General features: G+C 30.0%; 1 protein-coding gene across 2 annotated transcripts in view; it reads right to left on the bottom strand.

The window, feature by feature from the left end:
- Positions 1-25,462, bottom strand: part of LOC129983848 (discoidin domain-containing receptor 2-like) — a 289,666-nt gene that overhangs the window by 195,095 nt on the left and 69,109 nt on the right. For both annotated transcript variants that reach the window (XM_056093508.1, XM_056093507.1), the window contains exon 2: positions 3,906-4,155. In XM_056093508.1, coding sequence (XP_055949483.1) covers positions 3,906-4,038 — 133 coding nt within the window. In that variant the 5' untranslated portion in view covers positions 4,039-4,155. The remainder of the gene's footprint in view (positions 1-3,905; positions 4,156-25,462) is intronic.

Raw genomic sequence — 25,462 nt, 5'->3', positions numbered from 1 at the left:
TTTACTATCTTTACCCGCCTGTGGTTTAAGTACTTAAGTGATCTTTATTAATTACATCGTTTATTAGCTTTATTGAAGATGCTTCCTTTGGCAACGCAAAATCACCAGTTTTTATAAAGTTTTGCCTCTCTCTTTATTAAGAAGAGCCTGCCTGCTCATTGCAGCGTTTGTTTATCGCCATTTTTAGTCCCAGTTGCATTAAAAATTAGATGGATGAAGGAATGCCTTCGGTAAGTAAAAATGACCTAAGTCATGCTCATTTAAGAATATGTGCATGGCGTGTTAAGTTACGTGATTGTTTATAAAAAGAACCATGATAATCAGTAACATTTTGACAATATAAGAAATTTACTGACAAACTGATCGTCTGTACAATATGGAATATTAAATCGAAAAGATTTGTTCTGTTAAAATAAAATAGCTTCATCTGAATTGGCAGACATTAAGAAGATGTGTAGTAATGGTTTTCGGGTTCGTTTCTTTATATTTTAGAGAATTTTATTCCAGGATTTTTGCTGTCACATTTCATGATATATATTATATTAATGAATTTTTTTGTAGTACTTGGCAGTCTATACAAAATTAAACTGTAGATGTAATTTCAATATCTAAAAAAAAGCAAGTGGTTTACTTTAGTGTGTTTGTTTATTTTCTGGCAGAATTACTTTGTTAACGTCGGCAGCTGACAATCGAATTAATTTAAGAAAAGGTTGTTATGTTCTACGAAAGTGCGTAAGTCTTAAATGTCGTACCATCTATTTCCAAACCTCATAATAAATGCCTGAAGATTCAAGGAAACTAAAATTATTTAGTAGTGAACTTGTAAAACATCCTGGTTTCAATGTTTCTATGAAACTTTTGATATCCAAAGAAAAATTTCCAAATAAAATTACTTAAAAAATTTCTTTAATTAGTATCTTTACCATATTGTTAACAAAATTACATAATATATACATAATTATATATGTATATTTTATATATACAGGCATATTTCATATATAATGTGTCCAATTAAAACTATTTCCTTTAATTTTATCTGATTATTTATTTACTACACGGTTACCAAAATTGCATAATGCATGCAATACATATTTCTTTTATATATATATATATATATATATATATATATATATATATATAATATTCGACAATTGTAAAGGAAGTAAACTTCATAAGAAAGGAGTCTTAGAAAAAAATTATTGCTTGTCGTACGTTTTATTAATATGGCTGTTAACGTCTGACGTTGTTTACCAATATGGCTGTTAAAGCTGAATTTTAAATAACCGTAGAAATAAGTGGCTTAGATGCCTCTTTGAATTTCAAAACAAAGGTGGCAATACAGTAAAAAAATAATACAGTAAAATACAATTTAATTTTTCATTTGACACAAAATACCGAGGGAAAAAAAATAAGAAAATGAATATGTCGTCATTTTCTGGAGGAAACGGGTCCAATTTTGCTTTTAACACATTTTAAGAGCTAATTTTTTTTCCAGAGCATATCTGTATTAAATCAATTTTAAAAACAACATCGATTAAGCGCACCAATAGATTTGAACATAAAATAAACTCGACACCAAACAGTTCAGAACCCTACAAAGCACCCCAAATAATATAATAATGTAATTTAAGTATTCGTACTTTTAAATTGGGACGGGAAAAATCAGTTTCCAATCTATCATTAAATGTTTGTAGTTTTATAATTAAAATCTCAATAAAAAAAATTCAAATTCTTGTGTAGATTGTTAATTTTTTCGAATTCATGTTCGTCTTTCATTTATACCAAGAAATTGCACTTGTACCACTTTTACTGTTACTGCTCGTACTGCTTTATAGACTAATAAATCATTAATCTGATTTTAAAGACTTAAGTTTTGGATAGTGGATTTCGGCTGAATAATTAGCTTAGAAAGAGGATGCATTAAACGGACCCGGTCAAGCATTTCTTTCAACACTCTCTTATGAAAATATGCGAAGAAATTTCAATTTAAACCCCACTTACTTTTTTGCCTATGCCTCTCTTTTCTTTTGGGGCGATGATACTATAGCATTTAATTAAGAAACATGTAATACATGTTGACATTTATTATGAAATTAACCTTCACCAAACTAAAACGTGTCATTAACCATTTTTTTGGATGATAGTACTAAAAGGTGGAGAATTTCCAATATTGAAACCCAAACTAATTTTATTATTCCAGGAATGCTTCCATCGTCAGAAGAGTTTTTACGATGTCAAAAGCAACTTTTTTGAAACTTGATGTTTCACGTTTATGTCGCATTTTTATATATCATTTGATGGTTTTAAAACAGTGTGTCAAATTTTTAAAAGCAAATTTTAAAGAGCTAATTAGGAAGATAGAGTGAAAATTTATTAACATAGAGGAAATATAATTAAAATGTAAAAATACAAGGGAAATTGTCAAGACAACTTCTGTAATGACAGACTTCATGAGATTTTTATTTATTTTGCTTAAAAATAAATAAAAGCTTTCTGTTTTTGTATTCGGAATTTTAAAAAATTAAAAAAACAACTGGAGCAGATGCGCAATGCAGACTTTCGGTGTAGAAAACGATAAACAAAATTCCTGACATATTAAAGTATGAACAATAAAAGAGAAAAAGATTAATTTCGTAACAAGTATTTATACAGCTTGTCAAAAAATTTAATTTAGCTAAATCAATAAAAATCTGAATAGAAAATTCATCTTTATTTATCAAGTAAGCGGAATTAAATCCTACATAAAGAACAGATTTCTGAAAATTTATGTGTAGAACCCGAAAATTGATCCTAGCTGTTTTGTCAAACCATTATTTAATTCATAATACTTCTATTTTATCTAAATGCTTTGGTTAATTACTTCTTCAATTGTTATACTTAATCATCCTCTTTCACAAATAAATACTAAATTAATGAAATTTAAACATCCAAATCTAGATGGACGAATTTGCTTATCAAAGCGGTTTCAATAAAATCAGGACAATTTTCACTACGTTTCTGCAACAGACAAACAATTTTGCTGAGTGATAGAGTTATGTATTTTATTTTCTGTCTGAGCAGTTGGGGTAAAGCATTTTTATTTTTAATATAATTTTATTTTTATGACACAAGATCTCTGCCAGTTGTAATCGAATTCCATTCCAAAAGAAAATTCATTAAGTCGAACTATTTGCAAGCTAAATTCACATTTTTTCAACACCATTTTCATTCAACTTGCTAGTAAAAATTATACTTCAAACTCAAAAATTCAATCTGTATACGGATAATTATTGTACATTATTTAAAAAATGCATATTTACTCTATTAAATGCATTGCAAACAAAAATACTACTTCAAATTTTGAAACTTATTTTTTTTATGGTCGTCTGTGGGCAGATCGCTTGCAGAGTAGAAGGTATTATTTTAATCTTATTATTTATATGGAAATAAATAATTGAATCATAATCCGGGGAAATGTCCTCGTCCAGGACAAAGGCAAATCAGGAATATCCTAGCTAATTCAAGATACTAAATATTTGTAATTTAACTCATGCCTTTCAAAATAAACACACCTGTTGACTTCAATTTTGATAACTTACAAAAGTAATACGAATTATAAGTGAATTTCGCTTGGTATCGAGAGAAATCGCTTGAAGAAGAGAAGGTATTATTTAAATTTTGTTATCAATCTGGAGACAAAAAATTACATCACAATCCTGGGAAAAGTCTTCGTCCAGGTCAAAGAAAATTCAAGAATATCCTATCTAATCCAAGATACTAAATTCTCGTAATTGAACTCATGGCTTTCAAAATAATCACACCTGTTGATTATACGGTATGAGAAATATAAAGGTAATTGAAGATTAAAGGATAGATATAAAGATAATATGAGATATAAAGGTAATATGAATTATAAGTGAACTTACCCAAGTTAATGTAGGCAGAGCACATAGTCGAACACATCAGAAGACCCACCACTATAGCAAACATGTTCATCGTTATGGTGGATTCACTAAGTCTGTTCCTGGGGAAGGAGTAATGCCACCTCTGTTGTAACATAGTGGAGATTAGGCCCGACCAGACGACTCGAGCTGTTTGGGGCCGATTTTCCTTCCGGGTCGTTTCCGGTTGCACATCAGCGGCCCATGGTCACGGTTAGGCACGAGCAGCGGAACCCTGTAAGCCAGGAAAAATCTAGATAAGTTTTTATTCATTGTTTTGATGGTTGCATTTGAGACAAAAATAGTCTTCCGATAATGCACTTTGTAACAGTATTCTATTTTTTTTCATGCCTTATTTTTTTTTCTTATGTATTATATACCTTACTAATAGTTTCGTGGAAAAAACCCCAGCAAGATTTCATTCTCAGTTGTTTGTTTACTATGTCAGGAAATTGCTGCCGTAACATCGCGAAAAACAAAAGTTGATTAGAAACAGTAGTTCTAATATAGTACTTCTAAATAGTATCTAATAATAGTAATTTTAATAATAATATATCTAATTATGTACTGTAATCTTCCACAGATCAGCGCTGCATTTTTTTTCAGAAGAAATCATTTTTTCTAAAGATGAAACAAAAATAATAAAGGTAACAAGATTGCTAGATGCCAAGTGTAGCATTTCTCCAATTCACTAATAAACACGAGTTCAGTTAAATTGACTTCCAGTTTTGAAGCTACTGCTCGCCTATTTCGTGACGGATTTTAACTATCATATCTGTACCTAGATGATGGGGATTATATCTGAGAAGACACCAGTTTCTCCATTTTGTAAAATAATAACGATATTAATAACGGTAACAAGATTACGTGCCAAATGTAGCATTTCTCTGATTCAATAATAAACATGCATTTAGTTAAATTGATGTCCAGTTTTGAAGCCACAATTGGACTATTTTGAGAAGAATTTCACAATCATGTCTTTAGACAGGTGATGAGGATTATATCTGAAAAGACCCTAGCTGCAGTATATTTCCTTTCTATACTGACAAGAGGTCATTTGACTCTCACTTATTCATTTTTTTGATAGAATCGTTTCAGAACATCGATCTCCGGTTGGGAGATCGAAACTTTGCCTTCTGGTCATTGTAGTCCAAGCACACATGTGATGACTACGAAAAGAATAAAAATGTGCTAAACCTCAGCAAAATTGCATTAGTTTATGGCAAAGTCCATGCAATTAATTTTATTGTTAAGAGTGCAACCAATCAATGAAAAGTCACAGGTAACTCTCTCTAACAGGTAACTCTTATTCTGTAATTAGCCGTTGTTTTCATAGCCTGAGCCTATTTCGGAATTGCGATATCTGTGCCAAAATGGTTATCAAATGGCTAATTGAATATATATATATATATATATATATATATATATATATATATATATATATATATATATATATATATATATATATATATATATATATAATAGTTATATACCTTCACAGATGGTTCGATAGTTGCTTACATAAAAACAGAGAAGAAGAGAACTTCCGAAAACTGATACGTAATGTGTTTATAAACTAAGAATAAAAAGTGGCGGTTGAAGGGTTAAGATGAATTAACACTTCAACCGGCTGGAACGTAGAAAATCGTTTCAACGAGTTTCGCTAATAACGGCTGGAACGTAGAAAGTCGTTCCATTGGGAACGATGAAAGCCATTTGGCTTATTTCAAAATCCTAATACTGCACCAAAATTTGAGCAAATACTGGAAATTCAATACAGACCTTTTTTACATCTGTATAAGAAACGTCACAGAAGTTTAAAGAATAAACATAAAAAAACTTGGCAGATTTTTTTACATGCAAACCAGCTAAGTGCTTTCATTCTATTACATGAACTAATCGACGTCACTGCTGTGAGAATCGGAAAATAGAGCTTTTTTTTTTTGAATATTTTGTTTCTAGGCCAAACAATTATGCATTTCAATTACGCCGTTTTTGTACAGGAAATAATTAATGAGAATCATTGTATAATGTCATAAATTTGATCTCAAAAGCAGCCGCTCCATTAGAATGTCATTCCAATAATACGATAATGGTGCTTGTTAATTAAAGAGAATTGTCCTTTCTATAGGAATAATGGTTTACTTGACGATTTGAATAAGATTACAACTTATTTAATTTCCTTTTTACTATGATCAGAACACTGCCGAAATAAAATAAATAAATAAAATAAAAAAGATAAAAATGTACGTCGGTGAAAAAGCTTAATTTTTTCCTAAATAATATAATTAGTAATGAATTAACAAAAGGTTCTAAAAGTTGGCTATCGTGCCCATGAGAAACTAAATTGGACCATTATGCGAAAGCTTAGAGAATGGCAATTATATATATATAGCACTCCGGTAAGCTCACCTAGATGGATTAGATCTAGAACGGTGATATATTTCCAAAACGTGTTAATTAAGCTGAGCTTGGGAATCAAAGTCCCAAAACCAGTGTAATATTATCTAATAATTCTTGAAAATCATGCCCAAAAGGTGATGAATTTTCAATCTTCAGAGGTTTTCAAAATGAAATGAATCAACCGCACTACAAAGGAAGTATTTTACTGCAGTGAAATGAGAATCATTTTCTCCCTGTAGTGCATTGCAATTTTGGGAAAACTATTTTTTAAAAAATCTGAAGAAACAATGCAGAGTACTAACTGCTATATACCCGATACTGCTCGCGATAAAATTATATTCAAGTGTTGCACTTTTCACATAAAGCTTCTGATTTAATAAAACAATTTTTCAAGGTTACGTATTTCATTGATTTTCGATCACCCTCTTCAGTGTTAACGGACCCTTCATCCAGCAGTTTTTTTCCCCCCTTCCTAAGTCATATTTCTTTCTTCAGAAGGATACAAAATTGTTATCGTGAATTATCATTCACTAGTTTGTGAAAAGTTATGGAAATTTTACATAGTAATTATATAGTAATATAGTAATAAATAATATAGTAATTTTATATAGTAATTAAATTAATACAATTGGAAAGGTAATTTTTAGCTCTTTTGAATGGAATAATATATATATATATATATATATATATAATACTGTTTTAGAAATAATTGGGGGTAAACTGATCAAAACTGTCGAGGCTTGGCTTACTATTTTCAGTGTAATTAAATATTTCAAAAAACAAAATTCGAAACCTGATAATATTATAGTTGTTAAAAAAATGGACACCACAATAGCATGTACAAACTTATTATCACTATTGTTCGCCATTTTAAAAGAACTTAAGAAAAAAAAACATGTATTTTCTGTTTTATGTTATAAATTACAGATTGCTGCAAAAATTTTTAAGTAAAAACAACAATAAAATCAATTATCAGTGGTGTTTTCAATAATTTGCTGTCGAAAAGTAAATCAATTTTTAAAAAAAATCACATTTATGGATTTAAAAAATATTTTCTACTATAAAAGAGATTTATTCATAAACCACAGTCCCCGGAGGGTACCTCCTCATATTGGGGATGAGAAGCATCCGGCATGCTGGTCAGTTTTCGTCTCTATGTAGACTAAAGAAATGATATGGGGTCGGCTATCCCCACTGATGAAGAGATATGCCTCCCTACGGGTGGGATTGTATCGTAACCGAAACCTACCGTAATCATAGGATTCAACCATAGTTCTTGCCTATGCTGTTCCAATTATTCAAATTTCCCATGTGCCTTCGAGCAAGTCCGAGTAGCCGCTTTTGATTGGCTACAAAATACAAAAAAAACCAAGAGTTGAACACTTTACATGTCACACGATCTTCTGGAAGTTTTCAAACAGATAATTTTTTCTACACTGTTACCAAGAAGTTTACAATAATAATGCTAAGAAAACTAACTATACTAAGCAACAGAAAATTACCTGCTATTTCAGAGTTGGCTGACAGAAATACGATATTTTCCCTCAACCTCAGATAAAATATTATATATAAACACGAAAGTGGATTACATTAATCACTATGAAATCGAATTTGTTTTGCTTAGTTATATTAACATCCCGATATAAAACAACACTAGGGCTATTTTGGGACGGACTTCGTAATTTTGAACCACGGTCAGATGACGAGGACGACACCTGAGCTGGCACCTCCCTCTCCGCATCACACCACACCAACGGGAAGACGATTGGCCCAGACGGATTTAACGTGCAACAGACCTCCTTACACGACGGTTCTTCGGTGGAATCGGGTCTCGAGCCTGAAAACTACGGCTCACAAGGCGAAACCTTACCACCAGGCCACCGCAGCCTACTAAGAAATCAAAGTTAAAGACAAAATAATAATAAAAAAAAAGTATTGGAAAGTACCAAGAAATCTGCTTCCCCCCTTCCAAAAAAAGTTTGAAATGAGGGAGAGAAAAAAAAGTAAGTTGCCTTAGAAGGAAAGAATACTATAAATAGTGCATCATATTTATTTCGCGAAAATTCCCCCTAAAGCACTCATTTTTTGCAGTCAAATTACCTCAATCTATTCCAGTCACAAGAATATGCTCTTATGACTGCACACTTCTCCAGAATCCAACTATTACAGTTCCTCATCCTCATCCTTCCAAACGCACTCGGAAAAGACGGAAGGATGTCTGTTTGCCAGGTTGACGAGGCAACTGTTGATTTGATCCCCGGGAATCCCTCAGATTGGACGAGTGTGCCCGCGGGCTCTTTGACGCGACGGAAGTCAAACACGAACCATACCACCCCCTTCCGCAAACAATCCCATGTCAATGTCCAAGGGAGCAATAAGCCATCACGCCACTCAGAGAACACTTTCTTCGGGGCTGACAGCCGACTTCATAAAGCTCTGTTGAGACCGATACCCGTCGGAATGATGGGGATTAAATTGCGTCGACAGACGGTCCCTGTTCTGCAGAAGAAAAGTATAAAAGGGATGTCTCGGATTCAAATCGGAATGTGCGGTAGGCTTAGTTAAGATTAGTTATATTGAAATTCCTTTAGAAGTGCCCAGAAGACTATTTTAGCAATGGCGTAGCGATGGGAGCAAAGGAGAGGGGGTATAGATGCCACTCTTAGAGAGAGCTGAAGAGACAAAACGTCAATGCATTAAAGCCATTTTAAACATTATATTATATATATATATATATATATATATATATATATATATAATTATTTTTAACACGCCCTGTCGAAAACTTAAGCATCTTTGCACATTCCGAGCGAAGGAATTAAAAATCTCTCATGGTTACAATATACTTTTAAAGATACCTAAGATTCTCTTGCCTAAGTCTACACGTGTTACAGAAATCCTTATCAAAATCTCATAGTAAAATCACTGAAGAAAAAAACTGTCTCTTTTGCTTTTGTATCGCGATGTATACTGACACATCTCTTACCACTTTTTCTCTGTACAAATTATGCCTCCTGGGATGAAATAAATCGAAGTTAAAATTACAGAAGTTCCATCTTTTCGGCCACGCATTGCTAAAATATGTTATATATATATATATATATATATATATATATATATATATATATATATATATATATGAGGAAAGGAAGACAAAGGAATGCCGTAACCTTGGCATTGTTTGCACTTAAAAAAACCACTTATGATGAGTAGGGGCAAAAAAATATTGTGGAATAGCGATGGTAAGTAGATTCCTGGGGCGCTACTTACTTTCACTGATTTTAGAATGTATATAATAACAATAATTTTGAATAAAGGTCAGTTGCTGATAATGATATCCAAGTTACCAATAATTCTTTAAATTCATGTCACACCAACGGTAGGACTTCTGAATTTTGAGAGCACAAGAATCATATACAAGGCGGCTTTTTGATGGCTACGGACCTTGAATTTGGAATCATTCGGTTTTGAAACCGGTGCCTTATCCTGGCCTGAAGGTGGTTGGTACGTGGTAGAAAATATTAGTGCGAAAAATAAAGTTAAGTCGTGTAAATTATCCTAACACCTTCTTCTCTCAGTTTTTTTTTCAATAGTGGCTTGTGAAAGCATCTGAGAAAACATTTAAAAATTTAATTAAATGAAAAGAATTATTTATTTTAAATTGAATCCATCTTCATCTTCTTATATATTTTCAAATTTTGGAATTGTGACATTTTTTAATTACTTTGAAAAAAGGAGTCAGTGAATTTCCCCCCTTTTTCAGAAAGAATAACATTCTTCTAATGGAAAAATTTTTAAATGGTAAATGAAAAAAAGAAAGAAAAATTGACATAACGTTGCTCTTTTGATTGGTGTTGCTATTTGATTGGTATCATTTTCTTTTTTATTATAATAAGTATTCCAAAAAATATCCCACCCTATATTTTATATATATTAGCAATGATAAAAAAAAATCTAAAAATAAAAACACTTTATTTATTTTTTTTTAAATATAAATTCTTTTAATTATTTTAGAAAATTAAAACAACAATTATTAAAACAAATATTATAGATATGAACTTTTACAATTCGGTGTTATCAAACTTTCATTAATTCAACTTGGCCTTTAAAAGTATATAATATTTTACGTTATTTCAAAAGCATTACAAAATACATGGGTAAAATTAAACCTATTTGCAAATCCCATGCTTCATAGACCATAAGCCTTCTCCTTTGTCTTTTACTGAGAATCGCGAAGATTATAATCTAATGTTCAAGATAATATTCATGATATTATTTTAGAAACAACGGAAGAACTAATAATAAGTTTAAACTGCATGCCTCAATGGCCACAAACTTTTTTTTTTCGATACGTTATAATTATTATGCATGCTGATTCAGATATAATATTTAAACACAATAGTTTACATTTTCCCAAAAACCTTTATTAAAAGAATTTATAAAAGAGTTTTTTAAAAAAAGAATAAACTTCGAAAAATTATGAATTGAAATATTCAAAAGAAATGAAAACATAAATGCATATAATACGGTAGTAATTCGAGAAAAAATATTATAATTTTATTTAATTATAAGAAAGTCACACGTTTTGAATACCGAGTACTCGAACCAAAAATTTCATTTATCTAGACTGTAATGTTCTCTCATTCTGATGGTGATAAAAAAACAGTATTAAAATATTTATATGTCGCAATATTTTACAAATTTTTCAAAAAATTTGCTGGCATATACATAAATGTTGCCTAGTTCGAGTTTTATTGATTTGCAGTCATATTTTCTGTACATTGTGATAATGAAATTTACCAAAGAATTTCGTAACCGTTTTGCGTCCTATATAAAAATTCATCAAAAACACAAGCGAGTATTACAAAGTTGTTATCTGCAGACGTCCGAATAAATAATATAAAGAACTAAGAAGAAAGTTTAAAGAAACATCTATCCCCCCCCCCGTCTTTATCAATACGCAAACTCTAACAAAATCATGCTAGTTTATTCAAAACAACCTCATCTTGAAAATCAAGGAAAAAACTCATATCACAACAGCAAAAAACTTCAACATAGTAACGTTATTCTTTTGCAGTTATATTTTCTGTACAATAAGATAATGACCTTTAACAATGAATTTTGTAACCCTTTTTGCGTCCTATATAGTATATAGTTTAAAAATGTTCGATAAATACAAACAAGCATTACAAAATTATTATCTAAAGACATTCAAACAAATAAAATATAACAAAGAAGAAAGTTTAAAGAAAAATCTATCTCCCCCCCCCAAGTCTTTATCAATATACAAACTCTAACAAAAACATGCAAGATTATTCAAAACATCATCTCGAAGACCAAGAAAAAAACTCATATCATAATAACAACAAAAAAATCTTTCAACATAGCAACGTTTTCTAGTGCGCAGTTAAAACAATTGCACTTTTTTTCACAGCTCGACCTTGAATGGTGTAGGACACAAAAGGCATCGAATTAGATAAACGAATGCGCTTGCTTTTTTATATTTTTCCAAGACGAATACGACTTGGGAGAACTTATTAGCCACCTAAGTCTGCAGAAATGTCCATTGTTCGGAGGTCAAATAACTCATAACAAATAGGATTAAACATTGAACTGTCCATGTTTGCGATCTTGTATGTTCCGAATTATATATTAAATCGCATTTGCGTGCTTCGCCAAGAGACAAATGGAATCTTCTTCATATGTTATTAAATGCCATTTGTTTTTGCGGTTAAGTTATTCTAAATAGGCAACCCTACTTGAGAATAACCTTCGCATTCAGAATTGGAAACGACAAAAACCAGCCGAAGGCCTTAGAGATAAATTCTGTTAACATTAATTGCTTTTATTCTATAAAATTAATATAACACACTGAATAATCTGACATCGTATGAAAATTATTACTTGCGTATATAATAAACATGTGATATATTTGTATGTATAATTTAACAGCAAATTCAACGACAAAATTAATTGTATAAAATCAAGCTTTGTCTTTGTTCATACTTGACATTATAAATCAACTTTTGAAAGGCCAATATATAAAGTCATATTATTATATACATATTTTTTTTTAAATTTCTTGAAGGCATTTAGTTTCCTTTTATACCATAATGAAGAAAATGAAACATTTATTTGAATTAATGGTCAGGTTTTCTACATTTAAACGATTTTATTTTACAATTTGAAATAAAAGTACTCATAGCTTTAAAATTTTTATAAAAATCATTTATTATCTTAACTGAAATTTTTTTAAACTTTAATCACAGTAAATTCTTGATTATTCAATTTTTTGGTTAATTGTTATTTATCACGGTTGTTAATCTCAATATTTTGTTAAATATATCTCAATAAATAAAAATAAAAAATTTTAATGCTGAAAATTCCCAAAATAAAAAATTTGTAATTACAGAAATAGCACTTGGCAATACAAAAATCTGTTGTTTATTAAGTCATAATTATATATTTTACCCAACTGTAAATACAAATTTCGGAAGAAAATTTTTTTTTTTGCGGATATGTGATTTTCCCGTTTTTATCTTTTTTTTTTTTTTTTTTGCTGATTATCCACAATTGCCGTGCCACCTAATTCTGCAGATAATCATTAATTAAACCAATTAATTACTTTCTTTGACAAAGACTACATTAAAAAAAATGCTCTTTTAGACTTTTTTATTAATAATTAAATAAATTAATTTATTTATTGCTTTCTTATCTTAACCTTTCCTCAAAAAAGCACGGTTAGAAAAATAATTATTTAAATAAAAAAAATTAAGACCAAATTTTTCATACGGATTAAAAAATATAAAATAGTTTATCCTTGTGAAATTTGGGACTGCGAATTTGAAAAAATGAATTTAATTCATTCTTTTAATTTAAATAATTATTTTCTGCTTTTTAATCTTATGGGGTGAAATTTTGCAATCAATTTTAAATTAACTTCCCGATATAATTCACCCGATATCAAAATTTCTATCGAACAGACAAGAAAGCAAGTTAATATTGCACTGTCATCCAGTTCTGAGATACGTTTAAAAGGTTTTCAAATCTTAGTTCATCGGAAAGTTAATTTAAAATCAATTGCAAAAATTTTAATGAAGAGATAAAGGAGAAAGCGATTTAATAAATGTTTTAAAACCCTATTTGGTGTTGGAAGGACTCGTTAAATTTTATAGTCGGTCCATTGTTAAACATTTGTTGCCTACGAAATTGCGATTGAACTGACGCTATTCCACGCCATGAATCTTATATTTCTTAATCTCAAATAATTGATCGTTAACAAAGATGTCGCCAACTCAAATGATTATTCAGCTAAAGTAATTCTTAATTTTTCCTATTCAACTAATATAATGTGTAAAAATTGAATTAAGCTGCGACTGATTTTTCCAAACATTTTGCATTAGATAACATCTAATATTAAGATTGGAAATGTTTATACAAATGATATCAATTGATAAATATGTAAAAAAATATGATAATTTTCATATATTTTGTATATATTATTAGATAACAAATGAATAAATTAATTTTTCAAATGCTCATATGGTATCTCCCCACCCCCTTTTTTTGCTCACATGTGTATTTTTTTACTCACAAAATATTGCAAACCCACTCTTAATTAAACATTGGATTTCTTATGCAGTATTTTTTCTTTATTTCCATTATACAAAAAGCAGAAACCCAAAAACAACAGATGATTATTCCGAATAAAGTTACCTGTATAAAAAGTGCAGATGTTCTGAAGCATTAATATAGCAATACAACGAAGAAGTTATAGAAGAAAATTAGATCAGCATGGAGCTTTTACTACGCAACTCGTTTCCGGGTTTCAAGGAAAATAACACTAAATATCGCTTTAATTTTGAATGATGTAAGAATTCAGTATCATCATGCAAATAAGAAAATGAGTTTTGAAAAACATTTTTTTCAAAGATATTTACATTAGTGTAAAATCTGACGTATTCATGTCCAATTCTGCGAAATTCTATCACAAACTCATACAATTTAAGGATCATGACAAACATAATCAAATGTGATTTGTATTGTGGTTTTATAGATTTTAATTCAAATAATCTTCTTGCATTGCATATGATTATCAATCATAAAGGAAGAAAAAAACAAGTGAAATCTTAACTGAGATAATTCCAGCTTTCTAATTTGAATAAAATATTCAATAGTGTCACGGATTTTTTATTATAAAGAAACTGTTAATATATAAAAAATGTATTCAATTTTTTCGATGAAATAATTCAAAAATAATTTTAGATATCTTTAAAGAAGTTTCCTGAACTTTACTATACGTAGATATTTGGTAAAAATTCAGAATCAAATTATAAGGTTAAACATGTTTTGGTCAAGTGATATCCCAGTTGCTATACGACAATAAACATACATAACAGAAATGTACATCATTATTTATAACATAAGGAATGAAACTAATTTTTTCAAGGACTAAATATATAGTAAAACGGTATTAAAATATTTTTTAAACCATACATTAGCAATTTATTTATTTCATCTGCTTTTACAATAGCAAACATTACAACAAAAGAAAAAGAATTTTTTTTTCTGCCATAGAAAACGAGCAAACGATATTTATTGCGCTACCATTTCTTTTTTCTCTTAAGCCACCAGAAGGCAAGAGATCGATTTTGTTCTAAGTGGCTTAATAATATTAAATAACTAGAAAAAAAAATCGTTTGACGAAGATGATGAAAAAAATCAAAGAAGGAACAAATATATGAAAGGGGGAAAAAAAATCTAGGTAGAAATTTTGTCTTTTAAAAGAATTGTGGAATAAGCGCGTTTGAAGAGGTAAAGGAATAAGGCATGGCTATAGATGGCTTGATAACGTCGAAAAATTCTGTTTGCTACTCGCCCGGGGGCATAAGCCCCTTTATTAGTTTTCGGAGAAGCCTCCTCCTCTTTTCATTCAGTTCACTTTCTCTTCACGGAAGTTGGCTTATCCTCTTTTTTTTTCTCCCCCATTCTCGTTCTTATTTTTCTTTGCCAGGATTCTTAGGAATTCGGTTGGAACTGTTCTGTTCGTCTTTTTTTAAGATATGAACTTCGCCATTCATGAGATAGATTCAATTAGGTGAAATAGACAGCTTAAAAGTATGTGCTGAGTATACGAATATGCCAGCCGTAGTGGACCAAGAAATTTATATTCTATGTTTAGTGCTAAAAGAAATGTTTTTTGTTTGGATGGCGGAATTCGGACTATTGCATTTGAAATGGCTATGAATGTGAACTATTCTAAATAAATTCAGTTGTATATAATTTTTTATGCTGTTCATTTTATTTTTGTGACGATATTGCAATGATGACTTTTTTTCCTAAGGCAAAATAATTCGATTGAAATTGTTCTGTTTGTCTTTTTTTTTTTTTTTAAGAACTTCATATTGTAAATAGAATCAACGAATCAATTAAAAAGAACAGAAATTTTTTAAAATATCTGTTGAATATTTAAGTGCGTGAATACTCTAGTGTATACAAAAAAATTTATATTCTAGATTGAGAAATCTATCTATCTATATATATTTGAATGGCAGAAACTGTCGAATTTGCCATGGAAATGTATTATATCTGCAGAAATTTTAAAATCGTTTGCAGATTTTGTATGGAATTTATTTCATTTTCTGTCTATCATTTCCAGTAATTATGGCAGTTTTATTTGGTAATGGTTGGAGTTCAAACAGTTAATTTAATTAGGAGTTCGGTAGGATCTCGCCTGTTCAGAATTTTTTATTTTATAATATGAATTAATATTTCATGAGACAGATTTAATTAGATAAATAAATAACTGAATATTCGAATATGGTATATATCATGGACTGAGAAATTTATTTTCTAATGGCCAAAAGAAATTATTTTTCTCTCGAATGCTAAAACAATACACATGCGTTTATGTTAAACATATGTTGTTTTGAAGGAAATTCGATTATGGTTCACAAATTTTATCTTTGATAATTTGTTATAGATCTGGCGGAAATATTATGAATTCTGTTGGGTTTTTTTTTTTGAAATATAAACTTTATCATTCAACTTACATTAGCTGATAAAAAAAAAATTAAATTGAGTGAACCGAGGAATTTATATTTCATATTTATTGATCAAAGAATACTTGTTTTAAGAAGAGAACTATTGAATTAACTACTTGAAAATGTATTCTATTTGGATGAATAGAATTATATTCTACAAATTATTTTAAACGATTGGTTTTATATTTTGAGTCAGTGATTATGACATATTTTCCTTTGCTAGATTTGATGTTTTGTCTGAAACAAGAAATCTAAAACGTTTTTTAATGCCTTACATTACGAGAATTTTTTTAATTTAACAATGTAATTTCATCAGATTACATTACAAAAAGTAAATTTGTGAATACAATTTAATAAAACAAAAAGGGAATGAAGTACAATGCTCATTTATAATTTTTAATTCATTAGAATGTTAAGGGTTATAGAAGAAGACATTAAAAAAATGAAAACCATTTTATTGATGAAGTAGATGTAGTCAAAAAGTAAATATCAAACTTTTTTTCATACACACATTTAAAAGTATAACCAGAAGTATAAATATTAAATAACGTTACCTTGTGAATCCTCAAACAATAATAAATAAGAAATAAATTGATAAGAATATTCAGTTTTGTAAATTTTTTCTTGCTTATTCCTGCATAAAGAACAAGACAAAGTTCAAACAATTACACAAAAACTTGGAAGTTTCCTGAAAATATTTGAAAAACATTATATGGAATTTATCTGTTAAAGTGGATCTTATAATGGATGCCTAATATAGTGTATAAACAACTTAGACTGTTATACAATAAAAAAATTAAATAAAGCATTCGAGAAATATTCTTATCCTATATTTTTGATATTCTATTAGCATTAATAAAATTCTTCTATGCATTTTTGAGCGGAAAATGAGAAAATGATAATTGGTTCTCGATTGAGTAAGTAAGCTTAGCTCAAACCATCAAATCTACAATAAAAGTTTTACATTTTGGGTGAAATAATATTAAGGTATAGGTACACACTTGAAACTTCGAAACTCGTTCAAAATATCGACTATTTTTTTATTGCTTAATAATGTTCTCTTATCCTTTAGCTTTCAAACGATACCAAGGTGTTGTCAATATTCGAAATATTTCTCGCGTTATAATTATTTTTCTTAAAGTGCTTTCATTAAAAACTCTAGTCACGGTTTTTTTAAAACTCATTTTATGAAGAATGATATTTTTCCACTATGTTACTTCATTCAAACAATCATAACTCAACAAGAAATGAACCAAATACAGTTATTTATATATCAAAATAATCTGTATGAAATGGCGGATGTTTTGTGCCTCAATCAAAGTTATATTTGTAGAAATAAATTTTTAATAGCTATTTAAAAGCTAAAATTACAGAAAAAATCTCACTTTTTCTATTCATCGTTGACGAAAAAATTTAGAAAAAAAAATTATTTATTTTTATAACTTGATTGAGGCAGACAACATGAAGACTAATATTAGGCATCATTTCCAACTAGAATTGTGTGTCTGTACAAATTAGAATTTAAGATATGTTTCAAAAAATATACTAATTAGGTGATTAAATATTACTTAATTAATTAATGATTAGTGTAATATGGTTTTTTCTCACTGAAATGAATTTAAACATATATTAATGACCTACTGCGAAAAAATCTAGTGTGTACGTACACCTTAAATGCAAATAATTTTTATCACACTATTTATTACATTTTATAATATTTTAAATACATTGCATTGTTTGATATTGCAAGCATTCCAGGAAAATATTCAAACACATTTATAAATTTCATGAATAAAATTTAGAATGTTTATAATATAAGCTGTAATATTTTCTTTTCAAATAATAAGTCCCCCCGGGGGCACTTCGGAAGGAGGATAAGATGCTTCCGGCATGGGGGTTGGATCTCGCCACCCTGGAGGGTACACGAAAAGGTGGAGGTCTTGCTCCCCCCATCGATGACGGGACGTACTTCCTTAGGGAAGGGTTGTACCGTGGCCGGTGTTGGTCCTTAGGACTCAACTACAGTTCCCGCTAGAGTTGCTGTTGCGGTCCGTCATTCAGTAATTTTTATCCTTGTGCTTTAGGGCGGGTTGGAGAGTCACCAACATGACTTTCCAAATAATAACGTTTCCCTCTTTATTTGTATATAATTCGTTAAATATTTCTCATTATTATTATCATTTTTCAGAAATTAACTTTTTTAGATATGATTGTAATCAAAACGAAGTAGAATATAAATTAATCAAAATTTGTAGCCTTATTTATTATTGTTAATTAAGCCACAGAAATAAATAAGCATTTCAGCCTCATCCAAGCAAATTAGAACCAACAATAATAAATATAAAATGATGTATTTATTTGAAGACTGCTTTTACAATGTGGATTTGATTCTTTAGAATCAAATCCAAGTTATCCAAATTGTCTAACTAGATTTCTCATTACGAATAAACATTGAATAAATATTAATAACGATAATTAATATTTGAAAAAAAAAATTTGAGGCTCATTCCTCGCTAAGCAAATGAATAGTCAGAACTTTTTGCATCATTTTTTTTTTCTCTTTTTTTGTATGAGTGTATTTGGAATGAAATGGTTTATTTTTTAATTAAGAGGATAATATTTCTTCCAAATGATTAATTCCATTTATTATATAAAACAAATACTCTATCTTCAAGATAGATTTTTTTTTTTAATGATGAGCCCTTTTATTCTTTTTTTTATCTTAAGGGTTTATTTTTTATTTTTCTTATTTTTACTAAATAAGTAAGGGAAAAAAAACATTTCGGTTTTCTTTCGCGATTACTTCACGTATAATAGGACACTTTCAAATATTATTAAGCTTCTGATTACAGTAATACAAATTTTTTTTATTAAATCCCCCCCCCAAAAAAAAATTAATTTGAAAAAAAAAAAAAAAGGGTGACTGCCTTTTTGAAAAATATTATTGCTCTATAATAGTTTTAGTATGCATATCAACAATCATTTGCATCATTCTGTTTTGAAGTAAAAATGCGATTATTTTGAGGCAAATCACGATTTGAAAATAGTCAAATGATGAGGTCAATAGTTTCTATCGAAACTTTCACATTCCAACAATGAAATGGCCTAGAGTTTCAATTTACCTCTAATACTGGAAAAATTAAACACATTTTCAATCAAGTAATCATTTCGCCATTTTATTCTCTATTTATGAGTTAATTCTTATAACTTGATGTTTCCAGCGTTCTTTTAAGATTTATTTAATTCATTTCTATTACAATTTTTAAATCTTCCTTCTTTCTTTTTTATTATCTTTATTCTTGAATGATTAAAATTGTTTCTGATATACATATCTTATGATATATATATATATATCAGAAACAATTCTGATATATATCTCATATTCGTAATGAACGGTGCAATTTTTTCATGCAATTTTATTATTTAATTGAACACCCATTCCTGCACATAATTCGAATTTTTATTTTTTTATAGAAAATTACTTATTTTTTATATTTTTTAATTTAATTTTACTTTTTTTATTTTATTTATTTTTTTTATCCCTTTAAACTCTCTGCAGTTGTTCCGGCCTCAAGGGCTAAAAGGAGATGAAGTGAAGAAGGAGAAGAACAGTTGCACGGGAGGGTGTGGCTGATACCGGTAAGAGCGTGCTTTTGTAAGAGCTTGGTGGGAACTCCAGAGAAATGAGCTTAAAATTAAATTGGAATTTTACTGTACATATATAAATAGTTACCGATCATTTAATAAATAAAATATAATAAATTTGTGTTGCAAAGAACAGTATCATCACTTGTGTCAAGGCACGTGACAATGCTGATTTGGTATTAATAAAAATATTTATATATTATCTGATAACTGTAATATTTTTGTAAATAAGATTGTTTCCTTTTGTTTGATATACATTTTTTGAAACAATATACTTTAACACTTTCAACGTTACCGAGAGATATCTCATCTTTCAGATACTACCATTGATATTTGATATTTGTCTTTTCATTGAGTTTTTATCTAATTCATCCTTAGCGATTGAATGTGTTAAGATTCAAAAAATAATCTTTTTAATGGTACCAATTTAATTTCCAATTTCTTCCAATTTAATTAGAAGTATCTGAAAGACGAGATATCTCGTCAGTAGATTTGAAAGTGTTAAATCAGGAACTACCATTTTAATTTTTTTGTACCAATAGTTATTCGTGTACCAATGCTGGGTTTAGCATGCACTCTGGTTTTATTCTGCCACCAATACGATAACCATAAGTGGATTCCTTTTCTAGTCAAACTAGACAACTACCTAGGGCAGTTGAGATAAGGAAAGAGAACTCTGGTCGACTGAAAAACTATTATTAGTTTGGTTTGCCAAATAAATAAAAAATACTAACAGTATCTACAAAAAATGCTGATTCTATTTATTACCAATTATTAGTATAATGTTAACATGCATTCAAGCATTATTGCCCAGATTCCTATTTGTTTAATCATTTTCATTAAATTATTGTTGTACTTATACACATGAAAATTTGATTAAATAATACTGAGCAAAAAACGTAGATGCTGGCCAATCACGAGTCGTAACAAATAAATAATAATTATATCTACACAAGTTCATTAAAATTGACAGTAATAACCTAAAAATAATTCATTAGCAAGATGATTAAATTAAAAATGTGCTGAAATATAAAAATAAATTAACCAATTCATGAAAAAAACCTCATGATGCTCATTGTCTAGGACACACACTATGCTGGTACTCTCTAAATCTCCACAAAGGCAGAATAAATAATTAAGTATTATTTTGGATTTAACCCTGAAATATATAAATGCTAATTTAAAATAAAATTAAAGCATCACATTTCATGTATATCACGCGAATATAAATTGGCTACGTGAATTTTTATTTAGAATTGCAATTTCGAAATGTAACAAATCTCTCTCCCTTCGTAATTTTGGCTGTTCGCCATTTCACCAGAGCACTCTATTCCGGATCAATCAGCATAAGATCTGGATTTAGCATTCAGATTCGGCCAGTGGATCCTGAAATAACATTCAGGATTTGAAATATCACTGATGTTTTCATCTCATGGTTGCGGTTACACATTTATATAAAATTAAATTAAAACTACATATGGTACTTGTATCAAGAGAATCTAAATTTAATGTAAGCAAATGTCCTTAGAATTACTATTCCAAAATTTGGCAATTCGCGTACTTTTTCATTATTTTGACAATTCACTATTCCACTATTGTGCAAAGCACATTGTTATTCTGGATTTACCGGCATCAGATTTTAAATGCTAATTCAAGATCGGAAGTATTAATGATATTTGCAACTCATGACTAGTATTGCACAATGATTAACACATGTAAATAATTACATTGGTCTATGATTTAAAATTAAAGGAAACAGCACACATTTGACTTTCATCATCCGAGTTTGATTTAATTTCCTTGAGTCCTCTTTACGGAGAAATTTCATATTCACTCTCCTTTTAATGATTTTGATAGTTCGTTATTTCACTGCTTTGTCCAGGACACTAGCATTCCGAATCGGCCAGCATAGGATCCTGAATTAGAATTCAGATTCAGACAATATCAGACTATGGATTAGCTCTCCTTTTCCCATAGGCCTTAGACGCAGCTCTCCTTTTCCCATAGACCTTAGACGCAGCTCTCCTTTTCCCATAGACCTTAGACACAGCTCTCCTTTTCCCATAGACCTTAGACACAGCTCTCCTTTTACCATAGATCTTAAACACAGCTCTTCTTTTTCCATAGACCTTAGACACAGCTCTTCTTTTTCCATAGATCTTAGACACAGCTCTTTTTTCCCCATAGATCTTAGACACAGCTCTTTTTTTCCCATAGATCTTAGACGCAGCTCTTCTTTTCCCATAGATCTTAGACACAGCTCTTCTTTTCCCACGAACCTTAGACACAAGCTCTTCTTAGACCCACATTCACTCTCCTTTTAATGATTCTGATAGTTCGTTATTTCATTGTTTTGTCGAGGACACTAGCATTCCGAATCAGCCAGCATAGGATCCTGAATTAGAATTCAGATTCAGACAATATCAGACTATGGATTAGCTCTCCTTTTCCCAGAGACCTTAGACAAAGTACTCTTTAGATCTATATTCATTCTCTTTTTAATGATTCTGATAGTTCGTTATTTCATTGTTTTGTCGAGGACACTAGCATTCCGAATCAGCCAGCATAGGACCCTGAATTAGAATTCAGACTCAGACACTAACAGATCCTGAATTTGCTTTCCTTTTCCCATAAATCTTAGACACAGCTCTTCTTAGACCCATATTCACTCTCCTTTTAATGATTCTGGTTGTTCGTTATTTCACTGTTTTGTAGAGGACACTAGCTAACACATAAGATCCTAAATTGGCATTCAGATTGAGACACTATTAGACTCTGAATTAGCATTCAAGTATTGAAATAGCAATACTATTTGCAGCTCACAAACAATGGTACTACAACAAATGGCTAAAATATGGCTCAATGATTAAAATTAAATTAAGGCAGGATATGATATTTGATGTGTAACTGTGAGTTTAAAACTGACTCCATGCAACTTAGATCTGTTACTCAGTAATTTCATGTCACTTTCTTTTAATGAAGAACATCACGTCAATCCGCCGTGGCATTCAGCTTGACAGCTCGTCATTCCACTGTTTCTGAAGAACACATTAGCATTTAGGATCTGCTGTATCAATGATATCTTCGGCTCATGGCTGCTACTGTTGCGCAGACATTCCAAGAAGTGTGTGCTGCACCACTCTGCTTCCCATGGATATCCATATCATTCTCAATCTCCAAGTTGGAGTCGCTGTGTTTACATGTAGCCTTGGGGGAAGACTCGTCCCGTTATTAGCTTTACTTTCTCAAATATTTTTTATCCCTCTTTATTTGTATGTTTTCCCCCCCTTACTCCGCTGCTTCTTCGGGGAAGGTACATCTTGCGAGCATTTCCGATTCCATTCCGAAGAACGAAATTTCACTTTAGCCCATGCTTACAGCCAAATCTTCGAAATGAGGTTTGGGATTATTTTCGAAAAGAAAAAAAAGTTTAGATTTTTTAGGGGGAGGGTATAAAACAGAAACATACTTTTTTTTGAGATTTTTTTAAAAGCATGTCGAAACTGAACAAAAAATGATGGGAAAAAGATGTGAACGAAAGGAGGGAGATTTTAATGCAACTCGAAAAAAATTGCTTTTTTTTCCCGTTATCTTTTATTTTGTTCGAAATATTTTTTTTTCTTTTCTTATGAAGAATCGATGTCATGTTCTTTGCTCTATATACATAACATACTCTTTCGCCGAAGTAATATTGTTTTAAAGATTTTTTTTCTTCCTTTATATTTTCAATTTTGTATCTGCCAAAATTTTATATGACTTTTCGTTTTATTAGAAATACGTTTTCTTTTTGAACCCAACTAACTTCGAAAAATTTATATAATATTTTAAAGTTACAATTTTTTTAAATTTTAACATTTTATTCTGTAATTTCAAAGCATATAATCGCACAAAACTATTTTAGCACCATTTTAAAATTTAAACAAAATAATTTTTCAGTGATATCAATTTTATTTCCGTGCAATATTTTCTACAAATCTGATAATTAAAAAAAATATTTTATAGTATATTTTATAGCATTACTTTTCGTTGTTTCAGTTACTGGGTTCGTACGCGCGCGTTTTGTGATGATATTGAATTATTTTTTAAAAAATCTGCAATCTCAAATTTCAAGTTATCATGTGAGAACATTATTCTTTGTATCACGTGGTATCAATCCAGCAGTAAAATGTAATTTTCTCACATGATTCATATTTCACAATCACAAACATTTAGAAAAGCGATGATTTTTGACCATCTCAAAATCAATCGAGTTCTATAATTTTTTTTCTTGAGACCAGAATTTTTTTTCGTGAAAAACCAGTTTAAACCGGTTTTAAACAACCACGTGGCTATAAGATTACGCATGCGTCGATATTTAGAAAACGATGGTCCCCCCCTCACACCATCTCAAAATCGTTTGAGCTCCAAAACTGTTTTAGCCAGCTCGAAAAATTCAACATTTAATATTATATATTATATAACTTCCGTTACCATTTTCGCTGCTTCGCGTTCATTCCCATTTTTTTCTCTGTACTTCTTCGGATGATAACTTTTTACCACTCTGCCCATTATTGGCCAGACAGGAGAATGGCGGATGCTCGCACCAAGCTATAACGTTTTACTGTCGATAAGTCGCCAAATGTTACAACCTCCTTTATCAATTTCTAAAAACCCTAAAAGCGAAAATTGAAGCCTAAAAAGTGATAAATCACCAATTTTTCTACCTGCTCGTTTTGAGGTTTCAAAAACTCCGAACCCAAACCAACATCATGTTCTCACATGATAAAAATATAATAAGGATAAATGAAAAATTAAAACATTATCAAGCATACGATGTTTCAGACTAAAGGTCTGAATATCTTTTTATATTAAGGTTCTATCACTTACTGAATTCATGGATTAAGACAGAAGTAAAATAAAGATTCGAAGCAAAAATTGTTAGTTCTGGGTTGATATTTTTTCTTCTTTTACAATATAAAAATGATGTAATAATTTCAAAGACATGGTCATTTAAAATACAATTTTAAAATTGCATTTTACTTAATAAATCGGTGACTTCGGGATAGTTTAACGGGACACAAAGACAGCTTTCGCGTCGTCTAATTTACGGTCAACGTACAGTTACAAAGAACCATTGACGTCCGCCAACCTCTAGTATTTAATATATTTATTTGACAGTTGTTCCGAGTTAACGCCCTTTGCTACTGGCACGAGCGTAAATCTGATACCATTTCTTTAACTTTCCTCTCTTCCTCAGGTTCAAGGTCACACAAGCAGGTGTGGGATCTATCATTTTACGCAAAGACGCGAATTTCTGTTAAGATTTCCTTAATTCTTTCGTTTTCATTTTGAACAAATATATATACTTCCCATTATAAAGCAAATACAAGTGGAATGTTACTTTCCGGAGTATAAGTGTTTTATTTGAACAAAAATACTGTTGAAAATTTTGAATGCAGTCTATTTCATGAG

The sequence above is a fragment of the Argiope bruennichi genome, chromosome 9 (assembly GCF_947563725.1).
Source record: "Argiope bruennichi chromosome 9, qqArgBrue1.1, whole genome shotgun sequence".
Taxonomy (NCBI): domain Eukaryota; kingdom Metazoa; phylum Arthropoda; class Arachnida; order Araneae; family Araneidae; genus Argiope; species Argiope bruennichi.
The sequence above is the reverse complement of the archived record's forward strand: the minus strand, read 5'-3'. Positions and strand labels throughout refer to the sequence as shown.